This window comes from Apium graveolens, chromosome 7, assembly GCF_009905375.1.
Source record: "Apium graveolens cultivar Ventura chromosome 7, ASM990537v1, whole genome shotgun sequence".
In the NCBI taxonomy this organism is placed as follows: domain Eukaryota; kingdom Viridiplantae; phylum Streptophyta; class Magnoliopsida; order Apiales; family Apiaceae; genus Apium; species Apium graveolens.
In genome coordinates, this window is record NC_133653.1 from 43,306,847 (window position 1) to 43,330,785 (window position 23,939).

Genomic DNA, 23,939 nt, shown 5'->3' on the forward strand with positions numbered 1-23,939 from the left:
AATCCATTAACACTTTAAATTCTACTAAATTTATAGCAAGCGTACCTGCTACCACATCCGCATCCTGCACCACATCTTTCATCATCATATTAAACGTCTGCGCCCTTGGCTGAACTGTTTGTGCTGATGGAGGCGATGGTCCGGCAATCCTAAGAATATTTGCCTTCTGTACAGGCTCCTTGCAATTCCTTGCCATATGGCCAACTTTCCCACACTTAAAAGAAGCCAACCCCGGCTTTCCCGAACTGTTTGTGCATTCAGATGAATAATGTCCTTTCTGATTATACTTGAAACACGTCACGTTGAGCTTATTACATCTCCCAGGGTGTCTTTTTCCGCAAGTCTTGCACTCCTGAATCTGGGGTTTACTCTCCTTCGTTGACTGTCCAGCTTTCTGAAAATGATTATTTTGATTCCCATTTCCGGGCTTAAACCTCAGGAATTCTGGTTTTTACTTCCCATATTTTTTCCAAACTTCCTTCTAAACTTGGAACTTCCCTGATCTTGTTCTGAATCCTCAAACTTTTTTTTCTTTCCTTCACATTCCCTTTTAGTTGCTTCTCTTTCTCCTTCTACGAGCATGGCTTTTTGTACCAAAGCAGCTTAAGTCCTTATCTCAAGAAGAGCCACTTGACTACGGATCCATGGGTTAAGTCCTTATTGAAACCTTTTAGCTTTCTCTGCTTCTATATTCATATACTCGGGCACAAACCTTGCAAACTCCGATAACTTTACTTCATATTCAGCTACCGTCATATTCTTTTGCTTTAAATCCAAAAACCTCATTCTAACTGATCTTGCATGTAACTTGGTAAGTATTTATCTAAAAACAACTCTGTAAACTTCTCCCAAGATATAGCTTCTCCTTCCAACAACGCCTTAGAATATTCCCACCAGTAACTGACCTCATCCTTAAGATAGTAACTTGCATACTGCACTTTCTTATCGTCCTTAACCTCCACTAACTCAAAGGCCTTCTCCATTTCTCTCAACCAGGACTGAGTTTTAATCGGATTTGGAAAACCTAGAAACTCAGGGGATGAACGGATTGAAAATGTTTGAAATTCCCGACTCTAGGGGCTGAGGATTGTTGCAAAAGTTGGAAGAGCCAGTTCTTCATAGGGGTGTCTTGGTTTTGCTCTTGGTTTTGAGTTTGAGTTTCATCTTCTTGGTGATTTGGTGAAGTGGCCATTTTATAAACCTGATGAGCAATTATTAGCAATATGATAGCATGGAATACATAACAATAAGGATTCTTTTAGGAATAGTTTTGCGGATTTTAAGTTTTGCCCAGTTGCTCATGCAATCCTATTACTACATAATTCACTCACCGGTTAGGGTTCTCACATGGTACAGGATATATTTTCACAAAGATGTTTGAATATGGTCACTTGGAGAACAGGATATGTAAAACAGTTTATGAAACTTAAGATTCCGTAATATAGAAACAAGATGCATAGATAGATAGTTTATGGAATCATCGGTTTCTTGCAAGATAATTTAGGCACATAGATAAATAGTTCAAGTACAATAAATTCTGGGAATAAGGTACAATAACATAGCAGGGTTAAACAGAGGAAAACTGGAAAATATCCCCCTATCTACCCCTAACTTCTACCTAGCTACTCCTATAGCAACCAATACTAAATTCTGAAATACAATACATCATGAAAAGAAAAGGGGATCCCGGCATCTGACCAAGTATCCCAAAGCCTACCGGCGCTGAAAAGAAACAACAACCATAACAACTACGGGCTCCACCAGATGCCCCGTCTGATCTCACAATCTCACTAACCATCAAAATCAAGTATCTCCCTTAACACCGATAGCATCCAACGAATAAACTTATGAACCCTCCGGACCTCGGCATCAGCATCACTGGAAGATGGTCCCTCATCCAACCGCCTACGGGAAACCTGCTCTACCATCTCAATACGAACTCCCCACTCGGTCTCCAGCACTGACGTCTGCAGCCTAGACTCACGTGCCAACCTATCTACCAATGATCTCAACTCAGGGATACGAGAGTACACAAACTCTCGGTCTTGAGCTAGCTTGCCACCAACATGGGAAGGCACATGTACAGCAGGCTCTCGCTCAGGGGTTGGGGTCTCTGGTAGTGGTCTCAGGGGAGAAACAGGCATAAGGGCCTCACTGTTCACAGATGGATCCTCCTCAGGGTCTGAACTAATATACAGGTGCTCTACTGATGGGGGTGGAATAGAGTCAACTGGGGAACCAGGCAAAAAACTATCCTCAGAATCAGCATCACTACCACTGCTAGGGTCCTGAGATGAAACATAAAATAACAGCCAAGAAACAGCATTAGGGTTAAATAAAACCTCCAACTGCTTCAATGTCCTAACTCTCTTTATCACCTTAACCTATTTATTTAACTTAGACTATACCTAATAGTCTAACTCAACTCTATATGAGTCGAACACTCTCGCAATATAATTACCCAAATACCCTTTTATCCTAACTTGTCTCAGGGACTAGATCATGTAGCTCTAATACTAACTTGTGACGCCCTCAATCCCGGGGTTAGGAAATGAGGACCCACACACCAACCAGAAAATAATACTATTACAACCCAAAATATGAATAAATTCAAATTATTCGATTCCGACTTGGAATCAACAGATAACCAATAAGTATCTGATTTAGCTAATTCACTTCCCACCATCGCTTGCTCACGCAATAACTACCTGATCTGGCATCTGAAATCGCTCAACACGATAGGGACCGCCAGGAATGCTCTTGCGAGCGGTACGTCTAAGTCTAGCCATCTTCTTGCTTAACTGCCATGGTTAGATCAAAGCAAATAAATGAGCAAAGACGCTCAGCAAGTAACTATAAACCAATTCTAAATATCAACATAAACAATATTAACTAAGGCATTCTATTTCTGGATAAAACTAAGTTAGGTGGCAATATTCTTTTAACAACTAGGTAAAGGCATTGAAAAAGGTTCCGGGATTTCAAGATTCAAAGTTTGGGAGAAAGATGACATTCATCATAAATCAACAACAGGGCTCTCAAGGAGTTTCTCATTTCAAAGAAAGCAATCATTCAAGCTTCGAGAATCAATAACAATGTAAAGTGACAGGGTTCTTGATCAAATTTCATCACTTTAAAGAAGATACTACTCATTCTCTTTCATTTCAAAAAATTAAGCAAGTTGCTTTATCAATGATATACATTACCCTTTTTATAAAATATTAAAGAACCCTTGATTGGAATATCCATCTTCCAAATATAATACGGTTGATCATCCCGTAATGACCTCCATCCGGTCATTAAGGTACCTATGGCATTATTTCAGCCTTATATTGGACTAGCTCCGCTAGCCTCTTATATGACTGGACTAATCCCACTAGTCTCTTACATCTCTATCCAATCCTCAAGGAATTCATTTGGAAAACCTTTGTGTTGGAATACAAGAAAGTTGATCTAAATTCAGTTTTAACATTACCGATAAGTGAAATTATTTGGACTCTTTCAAGTCGAAAGTCATTCTTAAGTCCAATTTAAGAATTCAAAGAAAGTGAACAAATCGAGAATAAGCAGGGGATCATAAGCTAAAGATATTGATCAAACGTTGAACAAGTGTACAAGTTCGCGATAAGGATAGTTCCAAAGAACGATATGTAACAAGGCATAAGGGATTATCAAGGAATTTAGGATAACAAGATATAACATATGAAAAGTTCATAAGGCTCTCTTTAGGATTAAAGGATCATAAGTTAACAAAATATAAGGATAGGGTATACGTACTTGAAACAAAGGGGTTACTATTAGGGTTCATCACAAGGATTGATAACAGGTTTATCGCAAGGGACAATAACAGGGTTTTCATAAGAATCAATAACAAGTTTCATAAGAATCCTTTACTCTATCATGGCATCAACAATAATCTTTCTGTAATCAATTCATAATAGAAGGCAGAGTTACTTGCCTAAAAAATCTTTCCTGTTTAATGGAACCTGAGCTACTGCCACCTAAGATATCCTTCCCTTTACTAGCCTGAATGTCTCTGCTATCCAAATCTATAATACAAAACAAAACACTAATTAGATACTTAATCGATTCCCGACGTTTCTCAGAACGTCTAACTCCTACCCCAAATGTTTTAAACTTTAATTTACAAACACGAGTATGATCACATAGCACATAATATGATATACTCCTATACTCTTAGTATAGTAACTAGTTTAATACTCAATATTTAGCAAATAATCACTAATTCGGATATTACGACACAAAAACAACTTTTCCCTTTTCTTTTTATCAAAAATCCGAACCAAACATAATAGAAACAAATAAATTCCTTTGATAATCAACATGCACCCACTAATACAAACATGCATGCTTTTTATATTAAAACCAATCCTATCTCAAACCTAAACAAAATATCACATTGACTCAATCAAGTTTTTTAAACCAATTTCTTTCTAAAACTATGTCTCATCCAAGTTTTTCAATCAAAACAACGACATGCAAGTAGCACAAATCAACATGCAAGTTCAAAGATCATGAATCAACTTTAATCCAAGCTAAAAATTATCAACCAACATCAATTCGAACCATTCCTCTTAAAAACTGAACCTTACAATAAATTTACGAACCAAAACTCTTTGTAAAGCTCGAAATCACTATTAAATTCCATCTTAAATATACTAAATTCATTACTCTAGACTACAACTAACCTTTTTAACTCTTATGAGCCAAAAGTGATAACATGCAATCACAAAAGTTGACATGCATGTGACATTTAACCAAAAAATCATCCAGATCAATTACACAATCAACTCAAAACACACAATTCGAATCTACTATGAAGAATCATCGATTTTTAACAAATAATTTCAACCCAATTTCTTTTAAACTAAAAGTAGCATTCGGTTTCTTTCAAAAACAACAACATGCAACTTTCAAACTAAGTGTTTTCAATTTGTTAGAGCTCAGACAAGCATCATAGCTCACCACCGACTCACCGGAGTTCATCGCCGGTGGCGGTGGCTTCTCGGTGGTGCCCTCAATCGAGGGTATCCTACCCAAAAACCACTGATTCTCAAGCAGCACACAAAACAACTGACATGCATACTATCAACATCACTTTTCTGTAAAGATTCAAACCGAAAACCGAATCAAACTCAAGAACCGAGAGGTTCTTGGTTCAAATCGAACACCACATACACAAACACACACATGCAAACATGTATGTATATATTTAAATCATAAGGAACTCAAATCTTAAATAAAGATTAAGTTTTGATGGAAGATTTGAAAGAAATAAGAGAGATATATACCGAGAGAGAGAGAGAGAGAGGGAGAGAGCCGAGAGAGAAAATAGAGTGAAAGAGAGAAGAGAGAGACCGAGAAGAGAAAGAAGAAAGGGGGAGGGAGTATACATATTATACTAAGGGCAAAAAGGTAATTAACAATACATACTTCTTTCTTTTCCTTTTATTTATAAAAAATTATAATAAAATAAATGTAATTTACCTCTACACAAGGTGCAAATAGCTGGACTTTTATTTTTTATAAAATAAAACATAAAATTAGCTCTTCACCCGTATTTTTAAATAAATTTTTGAGCGAATAGATTGTTTATTATGGATTTTAAAATAAATCCCCACTATTAGAAATAAACTTGATAAAATTATTTTAAAATATCAGAACATCCAAATAAGTCCAACCATCATTTTTTAAAAAGTATCCGGGATTATTCCAGAGCTAATGAAACAAATTTCACACCTTGATAACATTTCAATTATTTAATAAAAATATATAAGGACCATTAAATCCTTATTTAACTCCAATAAATCCTTTTTAGAATCATTTAAAAACTCGTGAATCACAGATTCATACTCGTAACCGTCAAATAACATATATTCACATAATATTAGCCACCACAATTCGTATCTATACACCTTAGCACATAGTTCCCTTTTTAATTACTGATTATGCGAGTACCAATTGCTCGATAGATCCATTAACAAGATAACTTTTCAAATATAAACTCAAATCACAGAAATACACAAAGGTATTCATATTTATCACAACTTACTATAATCCTCAATTTAATTATTCTTAATCCTTCTCATTTAATCCATCCTTTGAACAACGGGTCCCGTTCTACTTGAATGCCCGACAATCACAGCTTAAGCCCTTAGCTGACTCATCAAACTGGAACGAGACTTTGCTCATTTCTTATTACTATTTCACAGAAATTATACATAAACCACAAAATCATTTATCTTTTTATAATATTCACATAAATCTACGTAACAGCACAGGAACTATACTTTATTCATATAAATACATTACAAAATCCCAGTCGCTACAGGTTCGTAGCCGGAAACAAGATCGGTGACGGTGGTTCTTCATTGAAAAATGTGAACAGTGTTTGGTGGTTGTGATTATTGGTGGTTGAGAATGCTTAGGGTTAGTGGTAGATCATTTGCGATCTCGCTTCTGACCCCTTACAATTTGTCTACGTATCCCTATTTATAGGGAATCAAGAAACCTAATGGGCTTAGATCTCTTGTCCCGAGGCCCAGTAGGATACCTACTGAAAACCGTCTTCTACTAACTTTAGGAGTGTCCGCCAATGAGGCCCAACTACAAAGGCTCAAGGCTCGACCACGGCTTCGAGACTTCACGGATAAGGTATCTCCCTGTCCAAGGATAACCCTCCGCTACCAGTTGTTTCTCTAGTCCGTGGACGCAGGTATAGCCTTGGTTCACTCCAAATGTTGGACGCATCCTGGTCCCCCGAATAAGGAGTCCCTACTAGATTGCAGGACAAGTGATCCCAAGTTTGCAAAGTGCAGGATACGCCAAAGTCTCCCAACGAGGACACCCGTTGACTACAGAGACAGAGCTCCCAAAGCACATACCAAAATTTAACCCACATTCCAATGAGGACACTCATTGACTACAGGAGGAGGCCTTCCGTCCAGGCATACCCCTGGAGGTCTCTGACCACGGACACCGCCTCCATGTGGTTGCATTACAGGGATGAGTTTTTCAATATAGTACCTGCAGCAAATAGGTTAGTAATAAAAATCTCCTTTTTCCTTGATCATCCAAAGAATTCGTCCAAGCAACCATGCTGAAATCCCATCCAAGCCATTTCTTCTACTTAGGGCACGCCCTAAGACTTTTCATAGGTGAGGAATCAACTCAGGGAATTACCCAAATTCCCTTCTTCAACAGGGCGCGCCATGCACCTTCAACAATGAGGGCGCGCCTTTTTTATTTAAAGTATTTTAGCATTAATCCTCCTGTAAGCATAAGGGCTCGCCTCCACATATCTGTAGGGCGCGCCTTCTTCTTTTACGATAAAAATATTTCCCTTATCTCTCCCTTATTTTTAGGCATCAATATCCCAACTCTAACCAATTGACCCGATTTTGACCCGAACAAGATTTATACCAAATTTTAGACATAACACAAATGTTGAAATTATTTGAGAAGGCTTCATGTCAACACATTAACGTTGATAAATCTTAAAAAAATTTTAGTAAGAATACATGCAACTCCTTAAAACAGGATTTGTACAACAAGCTTAAGTTCCAAGAAGCTAATGACCCCGGTCTATACAGGGTTACCTAACAAAGTTGGACGGAACAATTCTTCAATTTTTGGGTACATAAAGGAGAAGTTACATGACAGAATTCAGGGTTAGGACAGAAAACATTGTCAAAAGGAGGCAAAAAAAGTGCCGCTAAAAACAGTGACTCAGGCTTTACCAAATCTTGCAATGAATGTATTTCCTGGTACCACTGTGTCATGATCTTGAGAAGTTGATGTGTAAATTATGGTGGAGAACAAGCTCACAAAAAGGAAGAGGCATTCATGATTAAGTTGGAATAATATGAGCAGGAAAAAATCCGTGGGAGATATGTGATCCTGAAATGTTCGCGATTTTAATGTGGTTCTTCTAAGCAGTCATGCGTGGAGATTATCAAACAACAAAATTTTTAATATTTTGACTTTTTTTTTATCGTAGGTAACCCGCAGCCGCTACCCTTCGGGTGCGCACTGGGTAAACCCTACGGGTTCACGTAATAGCCTGCAAACCACGTGAACCAAGGTAAACCGCATTTAAGCGACAGGCTCTGACTCAGGAGGCATAATCATAAATTCTCCTCCCATGGGATTCGAACCTGTGACCAAGAGGTTAGTTTTCCTCTCTTTAACCAACTTAGCTTATAATATACTATATATAGATATATAGAGAGTAAATTTTCATGGAGTCCACCTTTTAATTGGAGTCCTCGGAGTCCATCTATGTTTTGCAAATAAAATATTTTCTAAGACGTGTTATCTTGCAAAACATGCTTCACAAATATCATTACTTCAATAAAATCATGCAAATCTCATATATTTACAATTTACAAGTACAATATGTATATTCTGCAACATGAACATTTATGTTCTGCAAACTAAGCATGTTTTATAGAATAATATATTTTGCAACGTTCTACTTGTAAAATCTATGCAATATACAAGATTTTCAATAAAATTGCGATATTTGTAGAATATCATTCGAAAAATAATACGTTTTGCAACAACTTAAGCTATATTTTACTTGCAGAACATATATGGACTCCAAGAACTCCAATGCAATAGGGGACTTCATAAAGCCTAACACACACGTTTTACAATATATTTTATTTGCAGAACGTAGATGGACTCCGAGGACTCCGATAAAAAGGTGGACTCCATAGAACTCAGCCTCACACACACACATATATATATATATATGCACACAACGATATTATTGATAAAAAATTAAAACAATCAAAATACCGAATAACTTAAAAATTCATATCCGAATTAAGAATTGAATTATTTAGCTAGGAAACCGAACTGAATTATTTCAGTAACGCTGGTTCAATACTCGGTTAGTCGAAGTGAATGCTTAGTCATACTGTACTCATGCTTCAAGCACCATTTAAATGAAGCTCACCATTGAATCAAACAAATCCGAATAAACTGTATTTGGTAAATAGGAACGGTATTTAGTTTGACTTTTTGTTTCTGAAAATATGAACGATAATGCTTTGTTGGAAAATAAAATAATATTACATATCTCAAAATGAACCCTAAAATATATTAAATGACACATAACATATTTTTACGCGCGATATTTTTTTTTTGAAAATAACGTACTTATATACATTAAATTTATTCTAAAATCAAGTATAAATTTAGGAACAACATATAGTGTCATTCCCGAAAACCTGAAGGATAATCGACATGTGCTATTTTATGTGTTACATTATTCGTAGAGATATAAACAAATACAATCAACGCTACCTTAATATGTTTAAGTAACTCACAACAATCATCTAAGATTTTATGATATAAGGATCTGCCTCCCTCGCCATCATCAGCCTCAAATATGCACTTTTGTGTTCTCTAATTTTGTGTCCAAAGAGCAAAGACAGAGTGCCTCTTTAAAAGGCGCATATCTTCTATTTCACGGGGTTGAAACCTCTCTTCCACTACATTACTCCTTATTTGAACGGAACTCACTCTGTCACTTAATTATGTATAAAAGACTTCATTTTAGAAAATTATAATTTTTGGAGCTCCTTTTTTTCAGAATATAAGGGTGTAAAAAGATCATATTGCCCTTTGATTGATTGTCTTTTCAGATCTGTTGACCTGCATTCAGGGCAATTCTATATATAATAGGTAATTACTGAGATTAAAAAGTCTAAGATGTAATTTGTGGGAATTTAACTCGGGATATTTCATTTATTTATACAACCTCATACCATTACATGTGTTTTTTATCATACACATAAATACACATAATATGTAAGTGTGCTAAATGAATATTTTATTTAACTTTAAAGATAGTTATTTGAATTCCGTAAAAAAAAAATATAGTTACTTGAATATTTATACAGTTAATTTTAAAAAATTAAATTCTTGATACAAAATTAGACATAATACATAAATAAATTATTATCTTATTTATTAATCTTTTTTTAATTTGAAAATGTATCTCATATATTTTTAACATATTTTATTATTATAAAAAGTAATTAAAATACTCGAAATTTGACTAAATGACTCGGCCAAAGAACATCGTCACATTCTATGTTTAGTAAATTTAAATTACAAGTTCGGCGAGAATGTCTTACCAATAATGTGAATTTTTTTAATATCTTATGTTAATATAAATTAATGTGTTTGACGTGTTTATAAGATCAAGTCAATTGATTATTTATATTAAAATTACAAACTTCACTAGTTAAGCATTATTATTTTTGGGACTTGTCCCGATTTTAAAAATATTCAAAATTTGATATGAGATCTCACGAGATTTTTTAAAACTACGATGATATATTAAATCGATTTATTTTTCATTTTAGAAAAACTAGCTTTTTAAAAAGAATTCTTCTATATAAATAATATTCATTGATCAATATAATATTGTACAAATATTTTGAATTATTTTTATATTTTGAATTATTCAAATAAAAGTTATATTTATACTATATTGTAACATTTGATTCAATGCATTTTATATTATTTAAAGAAAAAATATATATTGTTCAATAATCTGAATGAATTAACCAGTTCAACTGATATTTATAAAATTTTATGAAATTGAAAAATATTTAAATTTAGGAGAATAGTATACATTGTTATCAAATTATTATAAAAAGAAATATTAGAGTAGTAATGAAATGAACTTAAAAACGGTTTAAATAACGATATAATTATAATTTTTCCTTCGAATTCTTGAAAAAAAATCATAAATATCAATAATAAGTCTTTATAATATATAATTTATTTTTATGTTACAATCATGATTGATACTCAGTTGCATAAAAACTAGATATAGATTGTTTGTCATTGATAATATGAATACCATATTTAAATTATTGTAATTTATTTATTACATAATTTTAATTTTTGAATAATTATAAATGCATGTTATTTAAGTAATCATTTATCTCACTAGATGTTAATAGTTATTATACATGTACATAAATAAGATATTTAACATATAAATAATTGAAACTATCGTAATTTACTAAGAAATGTAACATATGACAATTTACATGCTGACACACACACATAACTTAATGTTACTTTGGTAACCGTAGTGTAAATAAAAAAACTAACATTTTTTCATGCATACATACATTGAATTTCAAAAACTAACTTTTTTCATTAAAATCAACTTTTATATTAACAATAGTGTAAATTTTACGTTATTGTATATTATGATTGCAAGTCATCCTGACTTCAATTATACATTTTTTTATCTTTTTAAATTGAATAAATTAATTGTAAGTTAGTAGTAAACTTAGTAATAATATAGATCAATACATATAGTTTATTTAAATAAAATTCAAAATTTTTGGTTAACTCTGTATTCAACATAAATTTTATTTTTTAACTTTTTATTTGTAAACATACAAACGGCATTCTACAGATTAAGTATAATCGTTTCGTTTTAAACGCACACTGACTACCCTATTTATATTTCTTCATTAAATAAAAATTATATAACACAAACAAGAATATATATATATATATATATATTTATATATATATATATATTACTTAATGAGTTATATTTGAAACGTTGTGTAATTTGATATTATATTTTATGAAAATAATACACATTGATAAACAATCAACTTGTATTTGTATTTGATATATGTTAGACATTGTACAACATTTACAAATAAGAAAAACAATTAAAAATATTATAATTGCATGATGCATAAAAAAATTCTAAAAAATGAGACACGGGTTATTATGCTAGTTTTCTACTCATAAAGTAAAACAAAGAATTCTGAAAATTATATTTTCCTCATTTTAGTTACACGAGAATGAACAACACTATTATATCATTTGACAATAATTTTGAATATTTTTGGGGACTGTTATTTTTCGCGGGGGAATCGATTTTCTCAAAAATATAGTACTTCCTCAATTGATTGAATACGCTAGGTTCGGGCACTAGATTAAAACGGGTGTATTTAATCAAGATTTTAAAGGATTTTTTTGGATTCTTGAAGTCAAGAGATATTCAATCTGGATTTTAAAAAAATCCTTTAAAATCTGATGGTATTCAATATATATTAGAAAAAGTCTTTTAAAATCTAATGGTATTCAAATTATATTTTAAAAAGTATACTGAAATATGGCGGTATTCAATTTGGATGTTTAAAAGTCCATCAAAATCTGATGGCATTCAAAAATTCGTGAAATTTATTTTATTTGAAAAAGTTGTGGATTTTAATGGATTTGCTACTTCATTTTTAATCTTTTAAAATCTCTTTAAAATACATGAGATTTTGAAGGATTTGTGGAAAACTTCACAAAATCAGCAAAACTTGCAAGATTTTTTTATCAACTCCGTCAAAATCCATGAACAATTAAAATCAACAAAAATCTTTCAAAATTGATGGATTATTATCAATTATTTAAAATCTGAAATTAATACACCTTCATAAGAGAATTTTGTGAGACAAAATAGAAAAAATGGATAAAGTGATGAGATCGATCAATATTTAAATATATAAGTGAATAAAGTGGAAGAATATACTCTCTCCATACCACAATACTTTTCTCATTTTGACTTTTGTCACTGTTCACGTTAATCGATTGACTATTAATTTACGGTTAATCTATAAGATCAAACATAGTCATGAGTGATCTTATTGTATTCGTGTTTACGATTACTTTAATACAGGAAAGTTTTTATATTTAATACTAATATGAAATTAAAGATATTAACAATAAAAAACGTGCATTGGCAAACGTGTCCGACACATGTTAGGTCCCGAATTATCGTAGAAGGAGGTTAAATACGATAATCACTAAATTAAAAAATTCTTTCGAATCTTTTGCGGATATAAAATTTAGTGCTCGGTTAGTGGTTCCGTGTTCCTGAGAGGAATAGTGTTTGGGAATATAAAACGAGAAACACAAAATATTCGGGGAAGTATATATTCATATATAAATCCTCGGGGGTGTTGCTACACTCCGATAAATAAATTTAGCGGCTACAATCTAAGAACAACAAAGTTCCTAACTTCTACAAAGATTTACAAATCAAATCATATACAATGATTTAGCTTTTGTTTGTACAAGGATTTAATTACCGGGTAACGTTTATAATGCCCCTATGAATATATAAGAGTTAAATCGGGCATTATAACGTTACTCCGGTGAGAAGTTAAACGGGTATACAATTTGCTTGAGCTTCTCTGTATTTTCTTTGCTGCTTGTTTTTCATCAGCTCTCGTTTTGGAGAAGAAAATGAACAGCACAAGTGAATTGATCTGCTTCTGATGTGTAGACTTATATCAATTAAAATATGTGGCTCAAATTGAACCACACAAATTAATTGATTGTATCAACAAAGATGTGGCTGAGGAGTGAGGAATTGCTAACCTGCGACCAAGAAACTCAACCCGCTAGGTTTGGACACGAAGATTAAGAAAATTTTGTGAGACAAAATAGAAAAAATGGGTAAAGTGATGGGATTGGTCAATATTTAAATATATAAAGTGAATAAAGTGAAAAAAATATACTCCCTCCGTCCGACCGAATAGTTTACGTACACTATTTGCACGCATTTCGAGCTTTCTATAAAGTATAGTTTCATAATATATTTTTCCATAAAAAAAAATTTAAAAATAATATATAATTATACTTTAAACGAGTATTGAAAAACGTGTCGAAAAGTAACATAAACAATCCAGTGGGACTGAGGGAGTAGTAGTTATAAGTGATTGTAATTAATTTTTATATAATAAAATATTACTATTTTTGATAAATTTTAAATATATAAAATTGAACTAAATATATAAAAGAATAAATTAGACAGGAAGAAGTACAAGTTATTTACGTGATTATAGGGTTGTGCTTATTCAATTTGCAAGTTTCCCTCTCTTTTCCAAGACTACGAATCATTGACGTGATTGCGTAGTCAATACTGAATGGTGTCACTTCACATAACTAGGAGTAAATTTCGACACACTTTCAAACGGTACATGTACTACACGATTCTTGACTGCATTGACCTTCAACTACTGTACTCTGATGGTAAGCTACTCTATGACAGACAGCAAGCCTATATGTTCGATTTTCCTTTAGGTATTTATATCAGAAAATTAAATTCAAATTATCTATTTCTCTATATTTAGTTAGGGTTTTAATCAAATATATACAAATTATAAAGTTATAAAAACAAATTTATGTGATTATGTAAAATTTTAAATGTTCTCTAAAATTTTAAATATAAAATATACTGTGGCGTTTCACATGACTAGTACATACTAAATTTATTTGGATAAGGTTTGACTTGCATGTTATATTTTCTTGTACTTTAAAATTTAAGGGGTATATTCAATTCAGATTTTAGACGATAACAATTCATTGATTTTGAATTATTATTGCTGATTTTAGCTGATTTTAATTGTACGCGGATTTTAGCGGAGTTGTTAAATAAGTCTCGTAGAATTTTGCTGATTTGAGGAGTGATTTCTATAAATCCATCAAAATCTCTTGAATTTTCCTAAGAATTCTGAAAACATAAAATACACTAGTAAATCCATCAAAATCTATAATTTTATAAAATACAAAAAAAAAATTCATGGACTTTTTACCAGATTTTAATGAATTTTTTAATATCCAAAGTGAATACAACCAGATTTTAATGAACTTTTTAAAATCTAAATTGAATACCCCTAGATTTTAAAAAGATTTTTTTTCAATTCTATTGAATACAATCATATTTTAAAGGATTTTTTAGAATTCAAATTGAATACCCTAATATTTCAAAATCCAAAAAAAAAAAATATTAAAATTCCAATTCAATACACCCCTCGAGGTCTTTAGCACACTTATTTCAAGTTAAATAAACTTTTACTTATTTAATAATCGATCACGGGTATCACTGACAACTTATAAAATGATCGGAAATATTAGACCCGGTTATAAATTGAAACTGATCAAAACATATAATATATTTATACGAAACAAATATCACTCGAAGTAGCATAGTTAATACTTAAAAGTATTTTATGTTTATGTTAACACAATAATTTAATCATAATCTTTTGTAAAAATACCATTATATTATGTTAAAAGTTATGTCTCACGAATTGAAAAAATGAATAAGTTTTGATCTGAAATTATCTGAACTGATTTAGTTTGAAGTGAATATTATTCGATCTTTTTTTTATCGCAGGGAACCCACAGTCGCTACCCTTCGGGTGCGCACTAGGTAAAGCTCACGGGTTCGCAAAATAACCTGTCAGCCACGTGAACCAAGGAAAACCGCACTTACGCGACATGCTCTGGTTCAGGAGGCATAATCATAAATTCGCCTCCCGTGGGATTCGAAAATGCGACAAAGAGGATAATTATCTCCTATTTTAACCAACCGAGTCAACCCTTGCGGGCATATTATCCGATCTTCATCCGAACTTCATCTAATTTTGATCCCAATTAGGCCCGAACAGAAGCACATTCGATTTGATACGAATGTTCTTCAAATATATCATAATCCGAAAATGGATTCGATCCGAAATTGATATAATCTGAAAGCTACCGGTTATCCGATTTGCAGGTCTAGTTTCACTGTAGTCCGGGACCGGATAAATATATCTAAAATATAGGTATTTAACTCATTTTTTTATTATCTATATTCACATATTTTATTTAATAATAATAAAAAATACACCGTTATTATTTTAAAAATCATTAAATTATTCAAATAGTTCATTAATGATTTTGCAATATTATCAAATATTTTCAAATGAGCCCGCAAGGGTTGGCTCAGCTGGTTAAAGAGAGGAAAACTATCATCTTGGTCACAGGTTCGAATCCCACGGGAAAAGAATTTATGATTATGCCTCCTGAGTCAGAGTCTGTCGCTTAAATGCGGTTTACCTTGGTTCACGTGATTTGCAGGCTATTGCGTGAGCCCGTAGGGTTTACCCAGTGCGCACCCGAAGGGTAGCGGCTGCGGGTTATCTACGATAAAAAAAATATTTTCAAATGATTTTAGAATAGAAATCAATTTTTTAAAGGATGCAGTACCACATGCCTACCTGGTGACGAAATTCTTGCAGGCGAGTGTTCTGGTAGTGGTTGCTGTCAAGTACCCCTCAATATTCACAAATATTTCAATTTCCACATTGACACCTATAATCGCCATAGAAATGTCTCAACCAATAACACGTGTGGGTTTGCCTTTATCGGTGAGAAAAGCAGATTCAGATTTCAAGGTTTAGCAGATCTTAATGGTAAAAACTTATGGTTAGGGGACAGGATGGCGGGTATTCCCTTGGTATTAGACTGGGCTATTGGGGATAGAAATTGCAGTGCAGCACTTCTGGACCAAACTTCCTATGCTTGCAAATTCAACAATAGTGTCTGCGTCGATGCTTCGCCTAGTGGATATCGTTGCCGCTGCAAAACGGGCTTTGAGGGAAATCCTTATCTCAGTCGAGGATGCTATGGTAACTAATTACTTTGAATGTTCGTGAGTGGCTATATGCCTTCTAATGAATGATCTAAAATGTAATTTGATTTTTCCTTTTGCAAGATATCGATGAATGTGCAGATAAAGAAAAAAATATTTGCGATCAGACCTGTACCAATACTGAGGGGAGTTATAATTGCTCTTGTCGACATGGGTACTACTTAAAAGCTGGCAAGTGCATTGCTAAAAAGTTCCAAGTCATCAAGCTTGTACTAGGTAAATCAGCCTCGTTTTTAGTAACCAACTAATTTATCTTTCACTATTATATCAATCCATATTAAATTGAAGAAGAAATTGTATATTAACTGCAGCCATAGGACTCAGTTGCCTGATGTTGCTCATTGGGATGAACTGGTTATATTTCATCTTGATGAAAAGAAAACGTGCTCAACAAAGAGACAAATTCTTCCTGCAAAATGGCGGTATCTTGTTAAGTCAACAAAGTAAAGACGACAATACAAAAGTTTTCAGCAATGAAGAACTAAAAAAAGCCACAAACAACTACGCTGCTGATAGGATTCTTGGGCAAGGTGGTTATGGTATAGTTTACAAAGGAATTTTACCTGACAATAATGTAGTTGCTATCAAAAAGTCGAAAATAATGGATGAGAGTCAAGTGGAGCAATTTATTAACGAGGTGGTGATCCTTACACAAGTTAATCATAGAAATGTGGTCAAACTTTTAGGATGTTGTTTAGAATGTGAGGTACCATTGTTGGTATATGAATTTGTATCCAATGGTACCTTATTAGATCATGTCCACAATACTGATGGAGGCGCTTCTTGGTTATCGTTGGATAATCGGTTGAGAATTGCTGCTGAATCTTCCGGCGCCCTTGCATATCTTCACTCTGCAGCTTCTATACCTATAATTCATAGAGATGTTAAATTAGCTAACATATTATTGGATGATAATAATGTTGCTAAAATTTCAGATTTTGGAGCGTCGAGGTTGGTACCCATGGATCAAACAAAAGTGACTACATTAGTACATGGTACTTTAGGACACCTGGATCCTGAATACTTTCATACAGGCCAACCTACAGTTTTGGAGTTGTCCTTGCAGAGCTTTTAACAGGAAGAAAGCCAATTTGCATGGCTAATCCCGAGGAAGAAAGAAATCTTGGCACATATTTTATTACCTCCATGAAAAAAAACCGATTATTTCAAATTCTAGAGCCTCGAGTAGTGAAGGAAGGGACGTTCGATCAACTTGAAAAAGTTGCTCGACTTGTGAAGAGGTGCCTAAGCCTTCATGGTGCGGATAGACCAACGATGATGGAAGTGGCTACAAAAATACAAAATTTGAGGAAATTTACTAAACATCCTTGGGCTAATCAACTTTGGAACGGAGAGATTACGAATTTAATAGGTCATAGTGAGATTCAGCTTTCTGACCTTTACGATATTCATTTAAATACTGGCGATAACATTAGAAATGAGTCGGATTCGATGTGGCTGAAGCAGTTGTTGCACGTGTGACAAGCCTTTCTTTAGATATCTTAAGTTTTCAAATGTGTTGCATTGTATCTAAGTACATGATACACCACTATATATATATATATGTATTGGTTTATGCAAGTAATTATATACACAAGTCATTATCTCAGAAGGAGCCCTCTTACAGAAAGAACCAGAGTATACAAACATAGAGTTTTGTATAAATGCTCATATTTAGACTAAAAAAAGAACAACTATTAAACTATTAAAAAAAGAACCAGGCATAGAGTTAACAAAAAGTTGGCTCGAGCATGTAGAATCCCATTAAGACAAAAAAGGGATTTCAGATTAAACACTATAATATTTTGATTAAAAAACAAAGGGGATAACAAATCCTAAATGTTAATAGCTATGCACAACAACAAATATCACCCAACAGAACAAATTTGTAACAATTGATTTGTCGTTTTTTCTCCAACTTATAAAGGTCATGTTTGTCTCACTTGGTATCATGATAAGTTAAATAAACACTAATTATTTACTTGGAGGGGTCACTATTTTGTCACCAGCGCGCATACCAGCTCCCTCGTAGTCTCCCTGCTCAGAGGGCGGTTCTCTGACAGCCTGAAACTGTCCCTCAACTTCACAGACCATGCCAAAGTCTTGACCTACTCACAAAAACTAGAAGGTCACAATGCTAGGATGTGTTTGATCTGATTTTGTGCTGTGTAAAGTTTCACTTATTATGTACTGTTCTTGTATTATGTAGTGTTTAATTATGTTTTTATTGTTATTCAACTGTAAACAATAAATTAAGTTAACTTAACAAATTACTGGTATAAAATTCGCTTGGCGGAAACAAGAATTGGGCAAATTTAGAGGGGTGTATTATGTAATGTTTTATATATGTTTTTATCTTTATTCAACTGTAAACAATATTTTAGTTCATCACCTGAAAAGTTGAGGACCACTGCTCCACATATACATTGATGCAAATATTTAGAGGTCAGATCAACAATCACATCAAGGTACTTGAAGAAAATGAAGGATTAAAATGATATATATTTGAAGTTCAGTTGACTTACCTCATCCCGCACATCAATAGTCTGTCTCTGTGATCACAAGATATAAACAAGTAGTAAAAAAAGAACTGCAGAGCAAAGAAATATATTTGTTAAGAAATTTATATACGTGGGAGAAACAATTATTTGGACAAAAGCATAAATTATACAGGAGCAAGAAATGCATGGTAAACGGATACCTTGAACAAGTCCTGAGTTCTTGAACCCTGCAAACAGGAAAAAGAAAATCTAATATTTCAAAATAGATTGCAGATATAATGAAACACTACAGTCTTTTTCTTCTGTCAACTTTTTTTTTTTGGATAATTCGTACTTGCATTAAATAGAATCATAGGTAAGTCTTTTTTTCCACTCCTCTGCTGACACATTGCTCTCAGAAATTCGCCATTGTCATCTCTTATTACTCTACCAATACCAGTCGAATGTGTACCAGTAAATGTCGCAGCATCCACATTAATCTTTACCCAGCCAGCTTGAGGTTTCCGCCACTTTCTGCTACTCGAACTAACTACCGGTGTATACTTATTTCCTTCCATCTGAGCCTTTCTCCAGTCTGTCAAAAGGTTTAGAGCAGCTGCTTTAGTTCCAAACACCAACATATCAATTTTGTCCCACACCCACTTATTGCGCCGGTTCCATAAACTCCAATAAAGCACTGCAACTAACACACATTGCTCCTTTGTTCCTGTTCTGAACAGACGCTTGAAAGTATCCATTACCTGCTCCCCTTGTAAAACTTGAATCCATTCCCTAAGACCCACTGCTTCCCACACCAAACTCGCAAAAGAACATTCAAATAATACATGCTTTGCATCTTCATATTACGTACGGCACCAGGAGCATCTACTATCAATCTGCACTCTTTTTCCTATCAATGCTTGAGCTGTTGGTAAGCATAATCTGCAAGTCCTCCATATAAAGAAAATAATCTTCCCAGGCACCTCTAACGCCCAAATCTTTTTCCAAAAACCTGTATCTGGAGTACTGTATTCACCTACTAATTTACGATAACAACTTTTAACACTAAACTCCCCCTTTCCATCAAAAAACCACATCCAAGAATCCCTACGATCAATATCAGATAATGGAATATTCTTAATGAACTGAACATCCCTGTCATTAAATAAATCTGTCAAAATCTCTTCATCCCATTTTCTCTCATTTGTCACCATTAAACTCAACACAGTAGCATCCTCCAGTTCACTTGGCATTTCTGATGTAATATACCCATTCTCCCTATCTGGTAACCAAGGCACCTTCCATATAACAGTCTCCATACCCGTTTTCACAACGTCCTGAGCTTCAAGTATACTCCTCCACATATAACTTGGGTTATCCCCCAATTTCGCATTTAGAAAATCAGTATTTGGAAAATACCTTGCCTTCAAAATATTAGTTACTCGAGGATTCTCATTATTTAGCAATCTCCAACCTTGTTTTGCTAGCATCGCGACATTAAAGCTCCTCAAATCTTTAAAACCCAATCCACCAGCTTCTTTAACATTACACAACCTCTCCCAAGACATCCACCGAATCCCTTTACTATTATTCCCTCCTCCCCACCAAAAGCTATTCATTTGACGTTGAATCGTATAACACACCTCATTTGGAATAAGCATCAAATTCATCCAGAAATTCGATATAGATTGTGCCGCTATTTTTAAAAGAAGGCACTTACCCGCCTTTGACATTGCTGTATTCCTCCAGCTTTGCAACTTTTTCCTGACACGATCACTTAGAAAATTAAATACCTCATTCTTTCTTCTCCCAACATTCATAGGAAGCCCCAAATATTTTCCCGGAATACTTATCTCACTAACCTCCAAAATTCCACAAATAGCTTCACGATTTACTTGTAATGTGTTAGGGCTAAAAGTGATAGTTGATTTATGGATATTAATCGCCTGCCCAGACAGCTCTTCATACCTCTTTATGATGTTCTTCATTACCGTTGCTTCTGACTCTATTGCCTTAAAGAAAAAATAGCAATCATCAGCAAAAAGTAAATGCGAAACAGCCGGAGCTCCTCGAGCAACACTACACCCATGAATCAAGCCAGCTTCTTCATTTCGTTTAATTGTCGAGCTCAGACCTTCAGCACAGAGAATGTATATGTAAGGGGACATAGGGTCCCCTTGCCTGATGCCTCTTTTAGGATGAATATCACCAAAAATTGACCCGTGTTGCAGAAAACTGTATGTTACTGACTTGATACACATCATTACCCTTTGAATCCAAATCTCATGGAAGCCAAATTTTTTTAACATTCCCTCAATAAAAGTCCATTCCTACCTATCATACGCCTTCGACACGTCTATTTTCAATCCGGCTACACCGTTAATTCCTTGAGAACGACGTTTAATATAATGATTAACCTCAAAAGCTATTAAAGCATTATCCGTTAGTAACCTTCCTTCCACAAATGCGCTTTTATTCGCTGATATCAAGGTTGGTAAGCGGACCTTTAATCTATTTATCATCACCTTGGATAGTATTCTGGATAACACACTGCACAACGAAATAGGACGTAGGTCACTCATTTGCTGAGGTTGCTTCACTTTCGGAATCAAACATACAACAGTACGGTTAACCTCCTCCTGCAGCTCCCTTGTATTAAAAAAATTCTGACAAAAACCCACCACATCCTTCTCTACAATACTCCAATACGCCTGATAGAAAGCTGGATTTAACCCATCGTATCCAGGGGATTTTTCTGGATGCATTGAAAACGTTGCACACTTTACCTCCTCATTTGATATTGGTTCCAGTAGTTGCCAATTCTGTTCCTCCGTGACATTTTGCACTCGTTCTCCACTTGATAATTCCCCTGCATTACTCAATGATGTAAACAACTCAGAGAAGTAATCTATGATAATCTCCTGTATATCAACCTCGTTGCTTTTCCACTCCCCATGTTTATCTTTGAGTCTGCAAATCTGATTAGTCTTCTTCCTGCCTGACGCAAACTTATGAAAGAACCTCGTATTCTGATCGCCCTCTTGTAACCAAAATTGCTTTGCCCTCTGCTTCCAGTACACCTCTTGCTGCTCTAGTAATTTTAAAAACTCCCATCTCACTTCATTATATCTCCTCACTCCATACCCATCTCTTCTCGATCTCAACTTTCGAAGCACCCCTCTACAATTTTTAATTTTAACTTTTAATTCCTTCAATTTCCCACCCCCCCATTCTTCCAGCTTAAGACAATAATACTCAATCTTTTCAAATATACACCCTTCCTCATTTCTATTCCAGCTATTTTTTACTACATTGATACACTCAGTCTCACGAATCCACAAATTTTTGAACCTAAACCTTCTAACCTTTGGGACATAGACTTGCAAATTTAATTGTAATAGAATTGGTAAATGATCTGAGGTAGATACCTCAATCACTCTAACCTCTGCATTCGGAAATCATCTTCTCCATTCGTCGCTAGCAAAACCCCTGTCCAACCTTTCTTGAATCCAAGCCTCAGTCCCTCTTGATTTCTCCCAAGTGAAAGCACTACCATTAAACCCCAAATCTTCCAGCCCACACTCCATAATTGTATTATTAAACCCTTCCAGCAAGTATCTTGGATGAGGACGACCCCCCACTTTCTCAAAACCAAAGAGCATATCATTAAAGTCGCCTAATATACACCAAGGCAAAGTCGATTTTATTACAAGATCTCGAATCATACCCCAAGATTCTTGACGTCGGCTTCTCTCCGGACAACCGTAGAACCCCGTGTATCTCCATTTTCCTACCTGTGTACCCATGACCTCAAAATCTATGTAATGGTTGTACCCATGACCTCAAAATCTATGTAATGGTTACAACTCCCTTTTATTTCAACCCCGCCTTCATTTTTCCAAATTAAAGCTAATCCTCCTCCTTGTCCCTGAGAATCGACAACAAAGCACCCAGCATAATGAATTATTTTACAAATCGCTTCTATTTTATTCTTTTTAACTAAAATCTCTGATAAAAAAATCAGATTGGGCTTATATTTCTGAACCATCTCTTTCAAAAACCTCGCCGCTCGTGGATTGCCCATTCCACGACAGTTCCATCTTAGGAGACTCATAATGCTAGGCGGACCTGGTTTCCAGAGCCCGCCATATTCAAGTTTTTTGGATCAGCTGTATGATCAATCTGGATTATTTGAGAAGGCCCATCTGTTTGCATTTTTGTTAGCCCGTCATCTTCTAAAAACAGATCGCTCTCCGTACGCCTTCTTTTTGGTCAACAACGTAATCTTCTCCTTCATTTATTTCACTTTGCAAATCTGTTTCATTTAAATCTTTCCCGCCCACACCTGTTATCTCCTGATTTCGTGCTTTAGCCATAATCCTGCTATTATTCTCTAACTTTGTTACAACTAACTGTCCATCCTCCTTGAATTTCGCCTCATTTTCCTCCTTTCCACTTCCAGTCGCTGACATGTTTGAACCTCCCCAGTTACCTTTACCTTTTCCGTTTCTTAACCATCTCGAAGTAGTCTCAGTTTTTATATTCTTACTCGGTGCCCGTAGCCACGTACCATATGTCCGCTCAAGCTCTTTTCCTGGATTTGCATAGACCACATTATAATCCCTCTCTGAATGTCCTAGTTTCCCACAAACAAAACAAAAGGTAGTGAGCCTCTCATATTTAAAATGAACCCAACTCCAATCTCCTCCCGCCCGTTTGATTTTCATCCTTCTCTTCAATGGTTTACACACATCTATTCGAACTCTGATTCTGTAATATTCTTTCCATAACCCATTAATATTTGCTGGATCAGATTTCATAAATTTTCCAATGTAATTAATTAGCAATGCCTTGCAATATGGTTTCTGAGACAAGCCCTTTTGGAATATCGTACACCTGTATCCATATATCAG

General features: G+C 34.4%; 1 protein-coding gene and 1 pseudogene across 1 annotated transcript; one reads left to right on the forward strand and one right to left on the reverse strand.

Moving 5' to 3' along the window:
• The first annotated feature begins 14,048 nt into the window (after positions 1 to 14,048).
• On the forward strand, positions 14,049 to 18,028 carry LOC141673538 (putative wall-associated receptor kinase-like 16; annotated as a pseudogene).
• A 3,328-nt stretch (positions 18,029 to 21,356) lies between these two features.
• Positions 21,357 to 23,241, reverse strand: LOC141673539 (uncharacterized). Its single transcript, XM_074480290.1, has 4 exons — positions 23,155 to 23,241; positions 22,861 to 22,954; positions 22,514 to 22,702; positions 21,357 to 22,405 (listed from the first exon to the last, which is right to left on the reverse strand). The coding sequence occupies exons 1-4, from the start codon at positions 23,239 to 23,241 to the stop codon at positions 21,357 to 21,359; spliced, it is 1,419 nt and encodes a 472-aa protein (XP_074336391.1).
• Between the last annotated feature and the right edge of the window lie 698 nt (positions 23,242 to 23,939).

Excerpts from the sequence above, each read along its gene's own strand:
- LOC141673539 (XM_074480290.1), bottom strand. The coding sequence starts at position 23,241 with ATGCAAACAGATGGGCCTTCTCAAATAATCCAGATTGATCATACAGCT. Across the intron at positions 22,955-23,154 it reads TGGCGGGCTCTGGAAACCAG|GGACAAGGAGGAGGATTAGC; the intron begins GTCCGCCTAGCA and ends GTCGATTCTCAG. Across the intron at positions 22,703-22,860 it reads CATAGATTTTGAGGTCATGG|GCGACTTTAATGATATGCTC; the intron begins GTACAACCATTA and ends GGTGTATATTAG.